At 55.2% G+C, this 13676-nt stretch overlaps 1 protein-coding gene across 2 annotated transcripts; it reads right to left on the reverse strand.

The window, feature by feature from the left end:
- Positions 1-631: 631 nt before the first annotated feature.
- Positions 632-8911, reverse strand: Tmem161a (transmembrane protein 161A). 2 transcript variants are annotated; one of them, XM_028856955.2, is made up of 12 exons: positions 8831-8911; positions 7448-7551; positions 6544-6624; positions 6148-6245; positions 5881-6037; positions 5280-5431; positions 3916-3976; positions 3678-3821; positions 3477-3590; positions 3182-3356; positions 2975-3071; positions 632-2629 (listed from the first exon to the last, which is right to left on the reverse strand). In XM_028856955.2, the coding sequence occupies exons 1-12, from the start codon at positions 8831-8833 to the stop codon at positions 2373-2375; spliced, it is 1443 nt and encodes a 480-aa protein (XP_028712788.1). In that variant the 5' UTR covers positions 8834-8911; the 3' UTR covers positions 632-2372. The 2 variants fall into 2 exon arrangements, with proteins under 2 accessions (XP_028712788.1, XP_028712787.1); XM_028856954.2 differs by lacking the exons at positions 7448-7551; positions 8831-8911 and having other exon boundaries at positions 6544-7180.
- Positions 8912-13676: the final 4765 nt, after the last annotated feature.

The raw sequence follows: 13676 nt of genomic DNA on the forward strand, positions 1-13676 counted from the left end.
CTGGCCCCTCCCCCATGTGTGAACGTCAGCCCTGAGACAGGGCCGGGCTCTTTGGCGCTCTTAAATACTCTGTTTGTGGAGACTGGAATTGCAGATGATCATGAGCTGCCATGTGGGTGCTCAGAACTGAACCTGGGTTCTCTGCAAGAGCAGCCAGTGCTCTTAACTGCTAAGCCATCTCTCCAGCCCCCTTGTTAAGAGAGTTGAGGTTTCTAAGTGTGATGCCTAAGCACTCTGTACATCTTTCTGCTCATGGATGCATGTGTGACACAGGCTGCCGGGAAAGAAAGTGATGGCCAAAGATGGAGGACTGGACTGGGGCGTGGCTCTGGGTAGAGCCCCTGTCTAGAACCCCACAGTGGTGGGCTGGGGCGTGGCTCTGGGCAGAGCCCCTGTCTAGAACCCCACAGTGGTGGGCTGGGGCGTGGCTCTGGGCAGAGCCCCTGTCTAGAACCCCACAGTGGTGGGCTGGGGCGTGGCTCTGGGGTAGAGCCCCTGTCTAGAACCCCACAGTGGTGGGCTGGGGCGTGGCTCTGGGTAGAGCACTTACTATTACAAACAAAAGGTCCTGGGTTCCTTTGCCAACACAAAAAAGACAGAGTCAAGAATATAGTAACCGCATACCTGAATCTGCCAGTAACAAAATGCTCCATGTGTTTATTTACACATCTGGGATATATAGGCCGGCTGACTTGGAATTCCTGCATAGAGCTGGCCGCCCACCTCTGCCTCTGAGTCGTTAGCCATGCTCCACCATGCTTGGCAGCAGAGGCGTTGGCCACAGGAACCTGTGCCCCGGAACACAGCGCAGCCCCGATCGGGCGGAACCACCTGAGACGTGCCCTCCACCCTGAAGTCACTCAAGCCCCAGAGCAGAACCTTGGTTTTCCAGAATTGTCGCTTTTTGCGCCTCCTGAAGGGCGTATCACCCTTTACTTGCCCATCCTTGATTCCACAGAACTTCACAAGCTCCCACAGCCCCTTGTCAGGGTCAGCGTGGGAGTCTGTCCCAAGAGGCAAGGAAACTCCAGACACGCCTTCGAAATCTTGTGTGTTCATCCCACACACACTAGCCCTGCTTGCTGTAGTCATGAGGATCTGAGCTCCAGTCCTCAGGACCCACACAAGGAGGACAGAGCAGCACTCCCGTGGCAAGGTGGGGGGTGGAAACCAGAGACTCCCTGAAGCTTGTTGAACAGCTAACCTGAGGAATTCAGGGTGAACAAAAAATCTCAAGGCAGAAGGCAAGGCCTGAGTGCTAAGTTGTCCTCTGGTCCTGTGGGCACACACAGTCGCATTCCGAACAGAGACAGCGCCTTCTCTCCAGTGAGACCTTGGCTATAACAGCACTGTCCTAACAAACCGAGCTCCGGACCACCAGCAATGTTGCCGGGCAGCACTGAGGGAGCCCTCCAGTTTTATTCTCAATGTACATCCTGCATATGTAGGAGAGTCATGCAACCCATGCATGTCTCATAAACACACGTGTACACGCACTAAGTCATAGCAATAGGACAGCTCTGGAGGTGGTGGTGACCCTGTCACCAAGGCCTTGAAATACATGACGGCTGTCAACTCACAGCTTCAATTTCTCTCCCTCTCCTTCCTTACAGCTCACATTCCTTCCCCTTCCCCCTTATTTTTTTTCTTCTTGTTTTGGAGATATGGTCTTGTTACTGGTCTAGGCTAATGCTCCTGCCTCAGCCTCCCCAGTGTGCTGGGGAGATGGGCATGGTGACCCTTGTCTCTTTCCTTCCTAGTGATAGTGACAGACCCAGGGATATTGAGATGCTGGGCGTAGTCAGGCAGTGGTGGCGCACGCCTTTAATCCCAGCACTTAGGAGGCAGAGGCAGGCAGATCTCTGTGAGTTCGAGGCCAGTCTGGGCTACAAAGTGAGCTCCAGGAAAGGTGCAAAGCTACACAGAGAAACTCTGTCTCAAAAAAAAACAAAAAACAAAAAACAAAGCTGGGCATGAGCCCCACCCCTCGCTTTCTCCTGGCCGTCTCAAACCTCTTCCTCATCTTTCCACGCCTGCCTGGTATCACTCTCTCCTAAGTCCTTCTCACCAGCCAGGTCTCCCCTGCCTCTCCTCAGCCTCTGGGATACTTCTGTAGAAGTAGCCCACCCCTTTTATTGAGAGGAGCCTCCCACTGAAATCCTGCACACACACACACACACACACACACACACACACACACACACACACACGCGGGACCATGGCCTCCAGGTCCAGGGGAACCTGACTCAAGGGCTTCATGATCCAGGCACGGAGGTGACGGGGGTGGTGGGGAGTCCCCACGCTTACCCCTGGGTCATCTGGGGGCACTAAGGCACACACATAGGAGACAGTCCCCGTCCTGGTGGATCGCGCTAGGAAGCTGCCAGGTGCTGGTGGAAATAGAGGCCAAAGAGGCTGGAGAGCAGCTGGCAGGCCGCGGTCCACCAGATGAGGTAGGCCAGCACACCACGGAGGAAGAGGGGCGTGAGCAGGCTGCCCAGAACCCCTGCGACCTGGGCTGCAGTCTGCTGGACTTCATCCTCTGCAGGGTCCACAGAGATGAAGGTGTCTGAGGACTGGGGCGGGGCCGGTGAGGTTGGAGCAGGGCCCGGGGCCCAAGAGTAGCCGCCTGCAAGAGGGAAGAAGGGAATTATGGGTGGAGACAGAACAGTGGGAGTCTAGAGGCTTTCGTACGCCGCCCACTAGGTTATACCCCACTGACCTTAGGTGCCTCCATCCTCCTCACTCTGCTGATCCCACCTCCAACCTCCCCGTCTATGGGTCTTGTCCCCACAGGACAACAGTCTGTGGCCTTGCCCAAACGCTGCCCTCACTTTCTGTAGATGGCCCCACCTTTACCAAGCCATGTCCTTGCTCAGACCCTACTCCTAGCTTTTATCTGAAGGCCCCACTTTACCAGACCTGTCCCCATCCTCTCTCCGCGGGCCCCGCCCTCTTCCCGCCAGCTCCTCACCCAGGGTCTTGAGCAGCAGCGTGCAGTGCAAAGTGAGGATGACGGGCGTCAGGTACTGCAGACTCACCACGGTCACGTAGCAGTAAACCCGGACCACCTGGCGGGGAGGCGGCAGAGGCTGCAGAGGGGGTGGTCTTCCCACGGCAGGGACCCCACGGCCAGGCCAGGCCCCCTTAGCCCAGGGACTGTCCCACCCGGGGTGCATACCCGCTGCTGGATCTCGCGGGCCTCAATGCGGCCAGCCTCCTTGCGCAGCTGCTCCACGCGAGACTTGGCGAGGCACAGGTAGGCCTGCAGGTGTGGCCGGGTCACGGCCAGCCGCAGCAGGCACAGCGCCACCAGCACCCAGAGGCGCAGGGAGTCGAAGGCCCCTTCTGATGGCCTGCAACAAGAGCCGAGCAGGCGGGGAGTTTGGGTGAGCCCGCCCTCCCCAGGCCACAATCCCTCCAGTTCATCCCGGTCTCAAGACACCCCAGGTCCCTCAACTCCCCGACACACGCACAGAGAAGAGGTCACGTTCCTCCTGGGTGTCTGGTATAGGAAGTCACGGGCCACAGGCTTTGTCCAGAGCCACAGGGTGCACAGGGGCGACAGGAAGCTGGTATGCAGGAGCAGCCTGGGGGGGGGGAGCACCAGGTGGGGCCAGGCTCCTGACCCCCAGCCTCTACCTCAACCCCCACCCCACGCGGGAGCCCCGCCTAACTGCAGCAGCGGCCGATCTGCAGACAGCGTCAGCGCGTCCTGGTGGGTCTGGGCCAGCCTCAGGCCCGGGAAAACGAGGAAGGCGCCCAACAAGGAGCCTAGCCCCGCAAGACCAAGGCGGAGGACCAGCTTGATCACAGGGAGTCTGGGGAGAAGAAGAGGTCTCAGGGAATCCACGGCTGGTCAGAAGTCAGCCTTGCGGGTAGGGCTCCCCACAAGATCCAGTCCCCAGGACTCACGCCCAGTCCCAACCCTGCTTCTTCAGAACAGGCTCCAGGTTCTGGGTCACACTGGCCAGACCTAGGGGAAGAAGATCAAGTGTGTGGACTGTTACAGTTTCCAAGGCTGGCCAGCTTTCCAGCTCCCAGAATGCTCCCGTCTCTGCCTGCCCAGTGTGAAGTTTACAGGCATCGACAGCCAACGTCCACCTTCGACATGGACGCAAACTCCGGTCCTCTCGCTTGCTGCAAGCGCTCTCACACTGGCCCAAGCCCCAGCTCTGACGATCTATTCTATTTTATCTGTTTTTTTGTATATGAATGTTCTGCCTGCACGTATAACTGCCACATTGTGTCTGATGCCTGTGGAGGTCAGAAGAGGGCATCAGATCCCCCAGGTAGTTGTGAGCATTCCGTGTGGATGCTGGAAATTGCACCTGGGTCCTCTGCAAGAGCAGCCAGTGCTCTTAATCACTGAGCCGCCTCTCCAGCCCCAATCTATTTTAATCGTCTTTTATTTTCCCGTGCTGGAATGCAACCCAGAGCCGCCAGATGTGGTGTGCAGGTGCCCTGTCACTGAGGCGCACAGAGACCTGCAGGCCCAGACTGTGAGGGACTCTTCAAGAAATAGAACCTGGGGCTGGGGAGGTGGCTCAGAGGAGGCACTGGCTGCTTTTCCAGAGTCCTGAGTTCAATTCCCAGCACCCACATGGTGGCTCACAACCATCTGTAATGGGATCTGATTCCTTCTTCTGGTGTGTATGAAGACAGAGCACTCATGTACATACATAAATAAATAAATCTTAACAAACAATCAAAAACAACAGCCAAACCCAGCCAGGTGGGCGGCTCAGCAGTTAAGGGCGCCTGCTGCTCGCACAAGACTCACACAGTGACTCACACAGTGGCTCACAGCCTAAGTAACTCCAGTTCTGGGGTCCAGTGCCCCCTTCTGGCCTTTCCAGGGACTTCAGTCTTGACACACAGACACACATGACGGCAAAGCATCTACACATGGAATGAGAATAAACCTTTAAAAACAGTAATAATGTAAACCTTTTTTTAAATTTATGTGCATTGGTGTTTTGCCTGCATGAGAGTGTTGGGTCCCCAGCAGCTGGAGTTACAGACAGCTGTGAGCTGCCATGTGGATGCTAAGAACTGAACTCAGGACTTCTGGAAGAACAGCCAGTGCCCTTAACCACTGAGCCGTCTCTCCAGCCCCCATAATAACATAAGTCTTAATCCCAGGATGCGGGTGGCAGAGGCTGGAGGATCCCTGTGAGTTGAGGCCAGCCAGGGCCATAGAATGAGACCGTCTCAAAAGAAAACAAAGAAACAGAAACAGAAAGCGAACAGGCAGGTGAGCAGGGAAGCACACCCACCTGACTCCAGCCCCAGCTCCAGGGTCTCCTCCCGCACCACCTGCACCAGCATGGCGAGGAGGAGGAAGAGGAAGGCAGAGGCCAGACACACCGAGCGCTCGCCGCCCTCCTTGGCACCGAAGTACAGCCGGGTCACCGCGAGGAACACCTTGCTGGGGGTGAGGTTAAGGAGGCGAGGGACAGCACTCCGAGGCAGAGGCAGGCAGATTGAGTCTGAGGCCTGCCTGATCTACAGAGCGAGTTCCAGAACAGCCAGGGCTACACAGGGAAACCATGTCTCCAAAAACAGAAACAAAGAAAGATGGGCCAGCTCCCAGCAAGCTGTTCCCTGGTTTTCCTGAATGTATAGCCCTGGAGGGACATGAACCCATCCAGTGGGGCCAATCCAAAAATAAATAAATAAATAAACAAACCAGACTGTGTGTTCAGTGTGGTGACGCACACCTGTCACTTAGCACTCAGGAGGGTGAGCCAGGAGTTTGAGATCATGCTGGCCTGCATACCTCTATGGCACAGTGGATGATCCCACAGCCAAGTTAGAGGGCCAGGGAAACTCGGCCGAGTCCCACTCCCCACACCTTGAACCCCAGAGGAAGGATACAGAGAGAAGGCCAGTGTGAGCAGGCACCAGAACACAGCGATGTTGGCCTCCTGGACCGGGCCCAGCACGAAATAGTAGGCCTCCGTGAAGAGGTACACGCCCACAGAGTACACAGCGAAATCCACGAACCACTGGTACTCCAAAAAGAAGCGCAGGACTACGGGCACAGGAGCTCAACTGCCAGAGCCGCCCGACCCCATCCCACCCTTCTGCCTGGGCAGGGCGACCCCGCAGCAGGGGAGGGGAGTGGGGCGAGCTGGGGGTTACCTAGGGCATCCACAGCAGTGAGGGGACGGGTCTCCAGCCGGAAAGGGGCGTCTCTAGGCACTGACAGTGGCTTCTCATCATGAAGGCCATTGGTCCAGCTGAGCACATGAGGACAGTGAAGGGTGAGGTGTAGTGATCCCCTCTGGGACGCCGGAGAATCCGGATGGTGCTGGCTTGGGAAAGTGCTTCAGCCTCATCAGGTGTGGGGGCAGCCTAGGCCCAGGGCCGGCCAGAGCAAACAGCCAGGCCACAGGATGCTAACTGCACCCACCTGTGCCAAGCACCCCACCGGAGCGAGGGAAGGCTCCATCCCTCAGCCGGAACCTCGGGCAGGACGGAGGCCTGTCCCCGGGCAGGAGGGCCTAGCCCTGCCTGGGCCCTGTGGAGTCCACTCACCGTTCCTTCCTGCTTCTGGGCCTCGGTTTCCCGGCTAGCACCCGCAGCTCCTCCTCCGACGGGTGTATGTATCGGAACAGACTGAGGGAGAAGAAAGTCAGGGAAGCGTGGCCTGAGGGCACGAGGCAGAGAACCCAGATCTGGCCTTGAGGACAGAGCACCAGGCAGTGGCAGAGCTGAGGCAGGGTATGGCCCTGTGGGAAGGTGGCCCAGGGTGCCTGGGAGTAGCCATAGCCCGGGGGATTCTGGGAAAATGAGATGGGGGAACTGATCCAGTCACAGGGGGGCTTGGGAATCCAGGATACTCTTGAATCTGTGAGCTGACATTTTTCTAGGGAGAAAAGATTCCCACAGTGTCCTCTGCAGGGGCCAGACTCCAAAACAGGGCAAACAGAGAGGGCTGGACGACAGAAGGCCAGGAGCGGGGAGTAGGGATCCGAGATGCGCTTTACAGACACTAGAGGACACTGGGCACGGTGGCAGCTCACAGCTGCCCGTGCCTCCCATTCTGATGCCTCTGGCCTCCCCAGGCATCGGCACTCAGGTGAGCACCGCAGGCATGTGGAAACACACCTACACATAATCAAAAGTAACAATCTTGGAGAGAGAGGGAGATGGAGGGGGGAGGGAGGGGGGAGAAGAAAGGAGGGAGGGAGGGAGGAGGAGGGGGGAGGGGGAAGAGGGAGGGGGAAGAGGGGAGGGGGAGGAGGGAGAAGGAAGGGAGGGGGGAGGAGGGAGGGAGAGGAAGGGAGGGAGGAGGGGGAGGGGGGAGGGAGGGAGGGAGGGGGAGGGAGGGAGGAGGAGGAGGGGGAGGGAGGAGGAGGGGGGGGGAAGCATACCGGGAGGCTCCCGCAGGTGGTGGGCGTGGCCACAGACTCCGCCCACGGCCGGGGGCCGGGCTTACCTGCCATTACACAGCAGCCAGCGCGCGAAGGAGCAGTGTGGCGCCAGCCTGTGCATGAGGGTGGCGGTGAGCAGGGTCACCACCAGCTGCACGCCGAGGACGGCCTGAGGGGGCAGCTCTGGTCAGAAAGTCGAAAGCTCCCTGACGTAACCCAACTACTCACACAGAAGATGGGCGGACGGGGAGCGCCAGCCTCGGGCGGACGGGGAGCGCCGGCCTCGGGCTTGGTGGCCTCTCTCAGGAGGCGACTGGGGTGGCGGCAGCCCCAGACATCCCCACCCACCTTTCTAGCCTGACCTCTGCCCCCATCGTCAGACCCCTGACGTTTTTGTTCTGGGAGCCCTGCTTGTCCCTGTGCAGCCACGAACCTACGGAAATCCGCCTGCCTCTGGCTTCCCAGTGTTGGAAATTCAAGGCCAGAGCAGCCACGTCCAACTATTTAAAGAATGTTTCCTATCCCGGAGGTGGTGGTGGCACACGCCTTTAATCCCGGCACTCGGGAGGCAGAGGCAGGCGGATCTCTGTGAGTTCGAGGCCAGCCTGGGCTACAGAGTGAGATCCAGGCCAAGGCGACATGGTAAGACCCTTTCTAATTTTTTTTTTTTTCTTTCAATACAGGGTTTCTCTGTAGCCCTGGCTGTCCTGGAACTCGCTCTGTAGACCAGGCTGGCCTCCAACTCGGAGATCCCCCTGCCTCTGCCTCCTGAATGCTGAGATTAAAGGCGTGCGCCACCACCACCCATCTAAAAAAGAATTTTTTTAACGGGTTTAAAGAAAAGAAAAGGAGGGGGAGGATGGAGAGATGACTCAGTGGTTAAGAGCACTGGTTGCTCTTTCAGAGGACACAGGTTCAATTCCCAGCCCCATTTGGCAGCTCCTAACTCTCTAACTCCAGTCCCAGAGAACCCCACAGCCTTCCCTGGCCTCTAAGGACAGCAGATATTCAGGTGGTGCACAGACGTCCATACTTAATGAATAAACATAACAAAATAATGAAAACAAAGTATCTTTTAAAAAGAAAAACGGAACACCGTGCATGGTGGCACACGCCTGTCACCCCAGCACTCCGGAGGCGGAGGCAGGAGAATCACAAGTTTGAGGTCACCGAGGCTATGAAGAAGTTCGAGCACAACCCGGGCTACAGAGACGCTGTCAGGAGGCAAAGCCTGCTGGTCCAGGCTCGCTTCGCTCCTGAGAGCCCGGGCTTCACCTCCCACCGCGCCCCGCACCACCGACTGCACCCCACTGCCAGTCGCCCTCCCGCCCTCCGAGCTCTCGGGGTCTCAGCTCGGCCAGGGGCCTCCACCCTCGCGGCCCCGGGCCTCCCTCCGCACCGCCGGACCCCACCCGTCCCGCGGCAGGGACCCCACAGGGCCTGCTCACCATGTCGGCTCCCCGAGCGCACCCACGCACAGGCTGGAGGTGGGAAGCGACGCGGATCTTGGCCAATTAGAGACGGGGCGCTGTTGACGAGCAGCCTGAGAAACCGGTCATCAGGCTAAGAGCGGGGAGCGGTTCGCAATGAATGTCGGGAATTGTAGTTCTAACAGGAGCAGGCGCCTTCACGTTTGCTCTTAACTTTTCCTCCTTTTCTTCCTTTCCTTTCTTGTTTTTCCGTGTGTGTGTGTGTGTGTGTGTGTGTGTGTGTGTGTGTGTGTGTGTCTGTGTGTGTGTGTCTGTCTGTCTGTCTGTGCGTCTGTGTGTCTGTGTCTGTGTGTCTCTGTGTGTGTCTGTGTGTGTGTCTCTGTGTCTGTGTGTGTCTCTGTGTGTGTCTGTGTCTGTGTCTGTGTCTGTGTGACACAGAGACACAGAGGGAGAGACAGAGTCCCTGTGTAGCCCTGGCTGTCCTGGAACTCCCTATGTAGACCAGGCTAGCCTGAACTCACACAAGTCTACGGGCTCTGCTTCCCTAGTATGGAGATTTAAGGCACACGCCACCACGTTGGACCTTTTTTTAAAACTGGTTTTTAAAAAGCTTCATAGCCTGGAATGGTTGTGCACACTTTTAATCCCAGCTCTGTGGAAGCAGATCTCTGTGAGTTCAAGGTCAGCCTGGTCTGTAGTGCAAGTTCCAATCCAGCCAGGGATGTTACACAGACAAACCAAGTCTCGAAAAAACCAATAAATAAATAAACAAATAAGATTCCTTTTATTTTTTAGTGTGTGACTGTATTCGTGTGGGTTTGTGCACCTGACTACAGTGTCCTCAGAGTCCAGAGGAGGGGGCCAGACCCTTTGAACCTGAAGCTACAGCGGTGGTTTGCAGGCTGAGCAAAGTGCTTGGAGCTGGGCCTGGGGCCCCAGCAAGAGCAGTAAGTACTCTCTCCTAACCAATGAGCCGACTTTCTTAGCTCCTGATTTGTTTTGATTGGCGGGAGGATGGTTTTTATTTTTTGTTTTTCTGAGACAGGGTTTCTCTGTGTAGCCCTGGCTGTCCTGGAACTTGATCCGTAGACCAGGCTGTGAAAGACTCTGGTCAGCTTGAGCCTAGAGAGCATGGCTCTGGCAGCCTTGCCCTTCTCCCCATTTCCTCTGCCTTGTTAAGAACCATTAGATTGCATTCCTAAAGCTAGCCATCAAGGTCTATTCCCGCTACCAAGCTCCAGCTATCAAAGGCCCCCTTTGGCTCACCTAATTAACATCCCCAATTAAAATTAAACACTCATCCTATCGTGGGGTTTCCCCCTTTACCTTTATAAACTGTCATTTGCCTATGCACCACATCCGTCTCCCTTCTATCCAGAGGCAGTCCTTGGTCCTTTTGGAACAAATACCCCTTCCCCCCTCCCCTTCTCCCTCACCACCGGCTCCTCTACCACCGCATCCTAGCCCATTCTGTCACAGACCTCCCCTTTCCCTCCTCTCAAAAATGACATCTGCAAGGTCATTTGCCTGAGTCAGAAAGCGGCCACTTTAACTTTTCTTCCCTGCTTAATAAAGAATCTCTCTATAAAAACAGGTGTTTGGGTGTGATCTAATTCGGGATCCAGGAGGAAGCCCCCACTGTGGGTGGGGGATTTCCTTCAGACTGGCCTTGAACTCACAGAGATCTGCCTGCCTCTGCCTCCCGAGTGCTGGGATTAAAGGCATGTGACAGTGTACCTGGCTCGTTTTTTTTTTTTTTGTTTGTTTGTTTTTTATTGCATTTATTTGTGTGTGTGTGTGTGTGTGTGTGCGCGCGCGCGTGTAGGACAGAGGACAACTTGCTGGAGTTAGTTCTCTCCTTCTGTCATGTGGGCCTCAGGGGATCTAACTCAGCTAATCTGGCTTCACAGAAAAGGCCTTAACATACTCAGTGGTCTTGTTGGCCTATTTGTTTTTAGATGGGGTCTGAACTTGGTTCTACGTTATGTGGACAAGGATGACCTTGAAGTTCTGGTCCTCCTGCCTCAAGTGACAGGCGTGTGTGCTGGGTCAGTTTTCTCATTGCTGGGGACAAAGCCTAGATGTGCACAGACAAGCCTTGTACTGTGTGAGTGACGCCCCTGCTCACTCCCCCACCCCAGTTCAGAAGGCAGCCTGGACATCTGTGTGGCTGCCTTTCCTGAGGCACTCTTCTCACTAGCCATCAGGTGTGGCAGATCACATGGTTGTCTACTCACATGGAGGCTGAGGCAGGAGGATGTTTTAAGTTCGAGCTGGTCAAAGGGCCTGAGTTCCAACCCTGGCACAAACATGGTGGAAGGGGAGCACCAACTCCTGGGGTTGACCTCTGACCTCTACAGCAGTCAGACACACATTATGCACAGACACAATACTAGTTAGTGATTTTTGGAAAGGGGGTGCTGCATGGGCTTGGTGCTCACTCTTTAATTCCTGTACTAGCAAGACAGAGCGGGCCTGTTTTTTGTGAGTTTGAGGCTAGCCTGGTCTTCAGGACATCCAAGCCAGTCAGGGATACATTGTGAGGCAATAGCTCACAAAATAAAATCTTAGGGGCTGGAGAGATGGCTCAGCGGTTAAGAGCACTGACTGCTCTTCCAGAGGACCTGAGTTCAATTCCCAGCAACCACATGGTGGCTCACAGCCATCTGTAATGAGATCTGGTGCCCTCTTCTGGTGTGCAGACAGAACACTGTATACATAATAAATAAATATTTAAAAAAAAAAAAAAGAACTCAGTGTGGGGTTGGGGATTTAGCTCAGTGGTAGAGTGCTTGCCTAGCAAGCGCAAGGCCCTGGGTTCGAGCCTCAGCTCAAAAAAAAAAAAAAAGAACTCAGTGTGGACCTCGGGACCCTACGGCATTTCCCAGGTAGCTTGGAGGGAGGGCTTCTGAGTGGCTTCTGAGTGTGAAATTCTGGACACGACTGGGGGTACATGCCCACGGGCAAGAAGTCCACACAGTTGACTGTGTTGTCTCTGTGGGTGGTCCGTCATTGTTTATGAATCCAGGTGGATGTCTGTGCGAGGCAATTCACAGTGACTTTGGTCCTCTGGAGTCAGACTGTCCCATTGAGAGAGGGTGGGCATCTCTGCTTCCCACTGCTGGAGCTAGACATGCCACGCCTGGCCTTTTTGTGAGTACATGATTCAGACTCAGGTCATCATCCTCTAGGCACAGCTACTTTGTTCTCTGAGTCATCTGGGTCTCATTTATGGTCTGGTCTAGTCTGGTCCAGTGTGCTGGAGTTTTAGATTAGCTTTGACACAAGCTAAAGTCACCTGAGAGGAGGAGACTTCAACTGAGAAGATGCCTCCCTAAAATCAGGCTGTAGGCAGGCCGGTAGGGCATTTCTTAATTAGTGATTGATGGGGGAGGGTCCAGCCCTTTGTGGGTGGTGCCATCCCTGGGCTGGTGGTCCTGGGTTCTATAAGAAAGCAGGCTGATGGGTAGTAGTGGCACAGGCCTTTAATCTCATTACTCGGGAGGCAGAGCCAGGCGGATCTCTGTGAGTTTGAGGCCAGCCTGGTCTACAGAGCAAGATCCAGGACAGGCACCAAAACTACACAGAGAAACCCTGTCTCGAAAAACCAAAAAAAAAAAAAAAGAAAAAAAAGAAAGAAAGAAAGAAAAAGAAAAGAAAAAAAAAGAAAAGAAAAAAGAAAGAAAAAAAAGAAAGAAATCAGGCTGAGCAAGCCACTTCCCCGTGGTCTCTGCAGCAGCTCCAGTCTCCAGGTTCCTGGTCTGGTGTGACCCAGACTGGCCTGGTGTGCTGTCTTTTTCAGACATGGTCTCACTATGTAGTTCTGGCTAACCTGGAAATCTCAATGAATAGTAGGCTGCCCTCTAACTCAGAAATCCTCCTCCTTTGCATCCTGAGTGCTGGATGGAATTAAAGGCTTAGGACTCGACTCCAGGCCTCTTGGGCCTATTTATTTCTTAAAACCTCCCTATCCCCTCCTGGCTCAATGTCTGGGCTGTGGAAGCCCTGAGAATCTTTCTAGAACCTGGTGGCCTCTCCTGGGTCCCTTTTGGCTTCACAACCAGGCTTCATCTTGCTCATGTGCAGCTGATGCTCCTTGATTCTGTTTCAGTGTCTGGACCCGAGTGGCCTAGGGCAGTTAGCCAAGCCCCTGCCTCCTGCCTGTGATGTCCCAGGCACCAAGCTGGGGGAGGGCAGAGCCAGGAAGGGCAGGGCAGAGGATCACAGAGGGTCTGGGAGACCCTGCCAGTGCCATCCAAGGCTGGGGCAACCTTCCTCCCTCCTGCTCCGGGACACAGTGTCACTAGCAGACTAGTGGAAGGGAGGGCTGAGCCTAGGAACCCTTTTCTAAAATCTTGTTTTTATACTGACTTACGTCAGTGGTTCTCTACCCTCCTAGTGCTGGACTCTTAATACTTTCCTCTTGTTGTGCTGACCCCACCATAAAATGATTTTCATTGCTGCTTCGTATCTCTAATTTTGCTGTTAGGAATTGTAATGTAAATATCCGTGTTTTCTGATGGTCTTGGGTGACCCCTGGGAAAGGGTCGTTGTCTCTTTGCACCCTGTGTGTTTCCCCTGGGAACTGAACTCGGAGTGGCGAGCACCTTTGCCCACTGGATGAGCCATCTCGCCTGCCCTAGGGGACGACCCCCTTTAGAAACTAAAAGTTGTGTGTGTGCATTATTTATATAGGTGCATGTGTGTGAGTTCCAGGGTATACTTCCCTGTCCCTTCGGAAAAGCCATGAGGACATTAGGTGTCCCCTTTGAGGCAGGGACTCTGAACGTGAGGCTCGGTTTTCTAGGCTGGATTTACAGGCAGCGAGCCTCCACCAGAGCTGGGGTTAATGGCTGTGCAGGAC

The sequence above is a fragment of the Peromyscus leucopus genome, chromosome 17 (genome assembly GCF_004664715.2).
Source record: "Peromyscus leucopus breed LL Stock chromosome 17, UCI_PerLeu_2.1, whole genome shotgun sequence".
Taxonomy (NCBI): Eukaryota; Metazoa; Chordata; class Mammalia; order Rodentia; family Cricetidae; genus Peromyscus; species Peromyscus leucopus.

Bases quoted from the DNA above. Each gene is read 5' to 3' on its own strand.
- Tmem161a (XM_028856954.2), bottom strand. From the start codon at position 7,124: ATGTGTAGGTGTGTTTCCACATGCCTGCGGTGCTCACCTGAGTGCCGA. The intron at 6,246-6,543 runs GTGAGTGGACTC...TCATGTGCTCAG, and splicing joins CCCAGAAGCAGGAAGGAACG to CTGGACCAATGGCCTTCATG. The intron at 3,977-5,279 runs GTGGGTGTGCTT...TTCTTCCCCTAG, and splicing joins GGAGCTGGGGCTGGAGTCAG to GTCTGGCCAGTGTGACCCAG.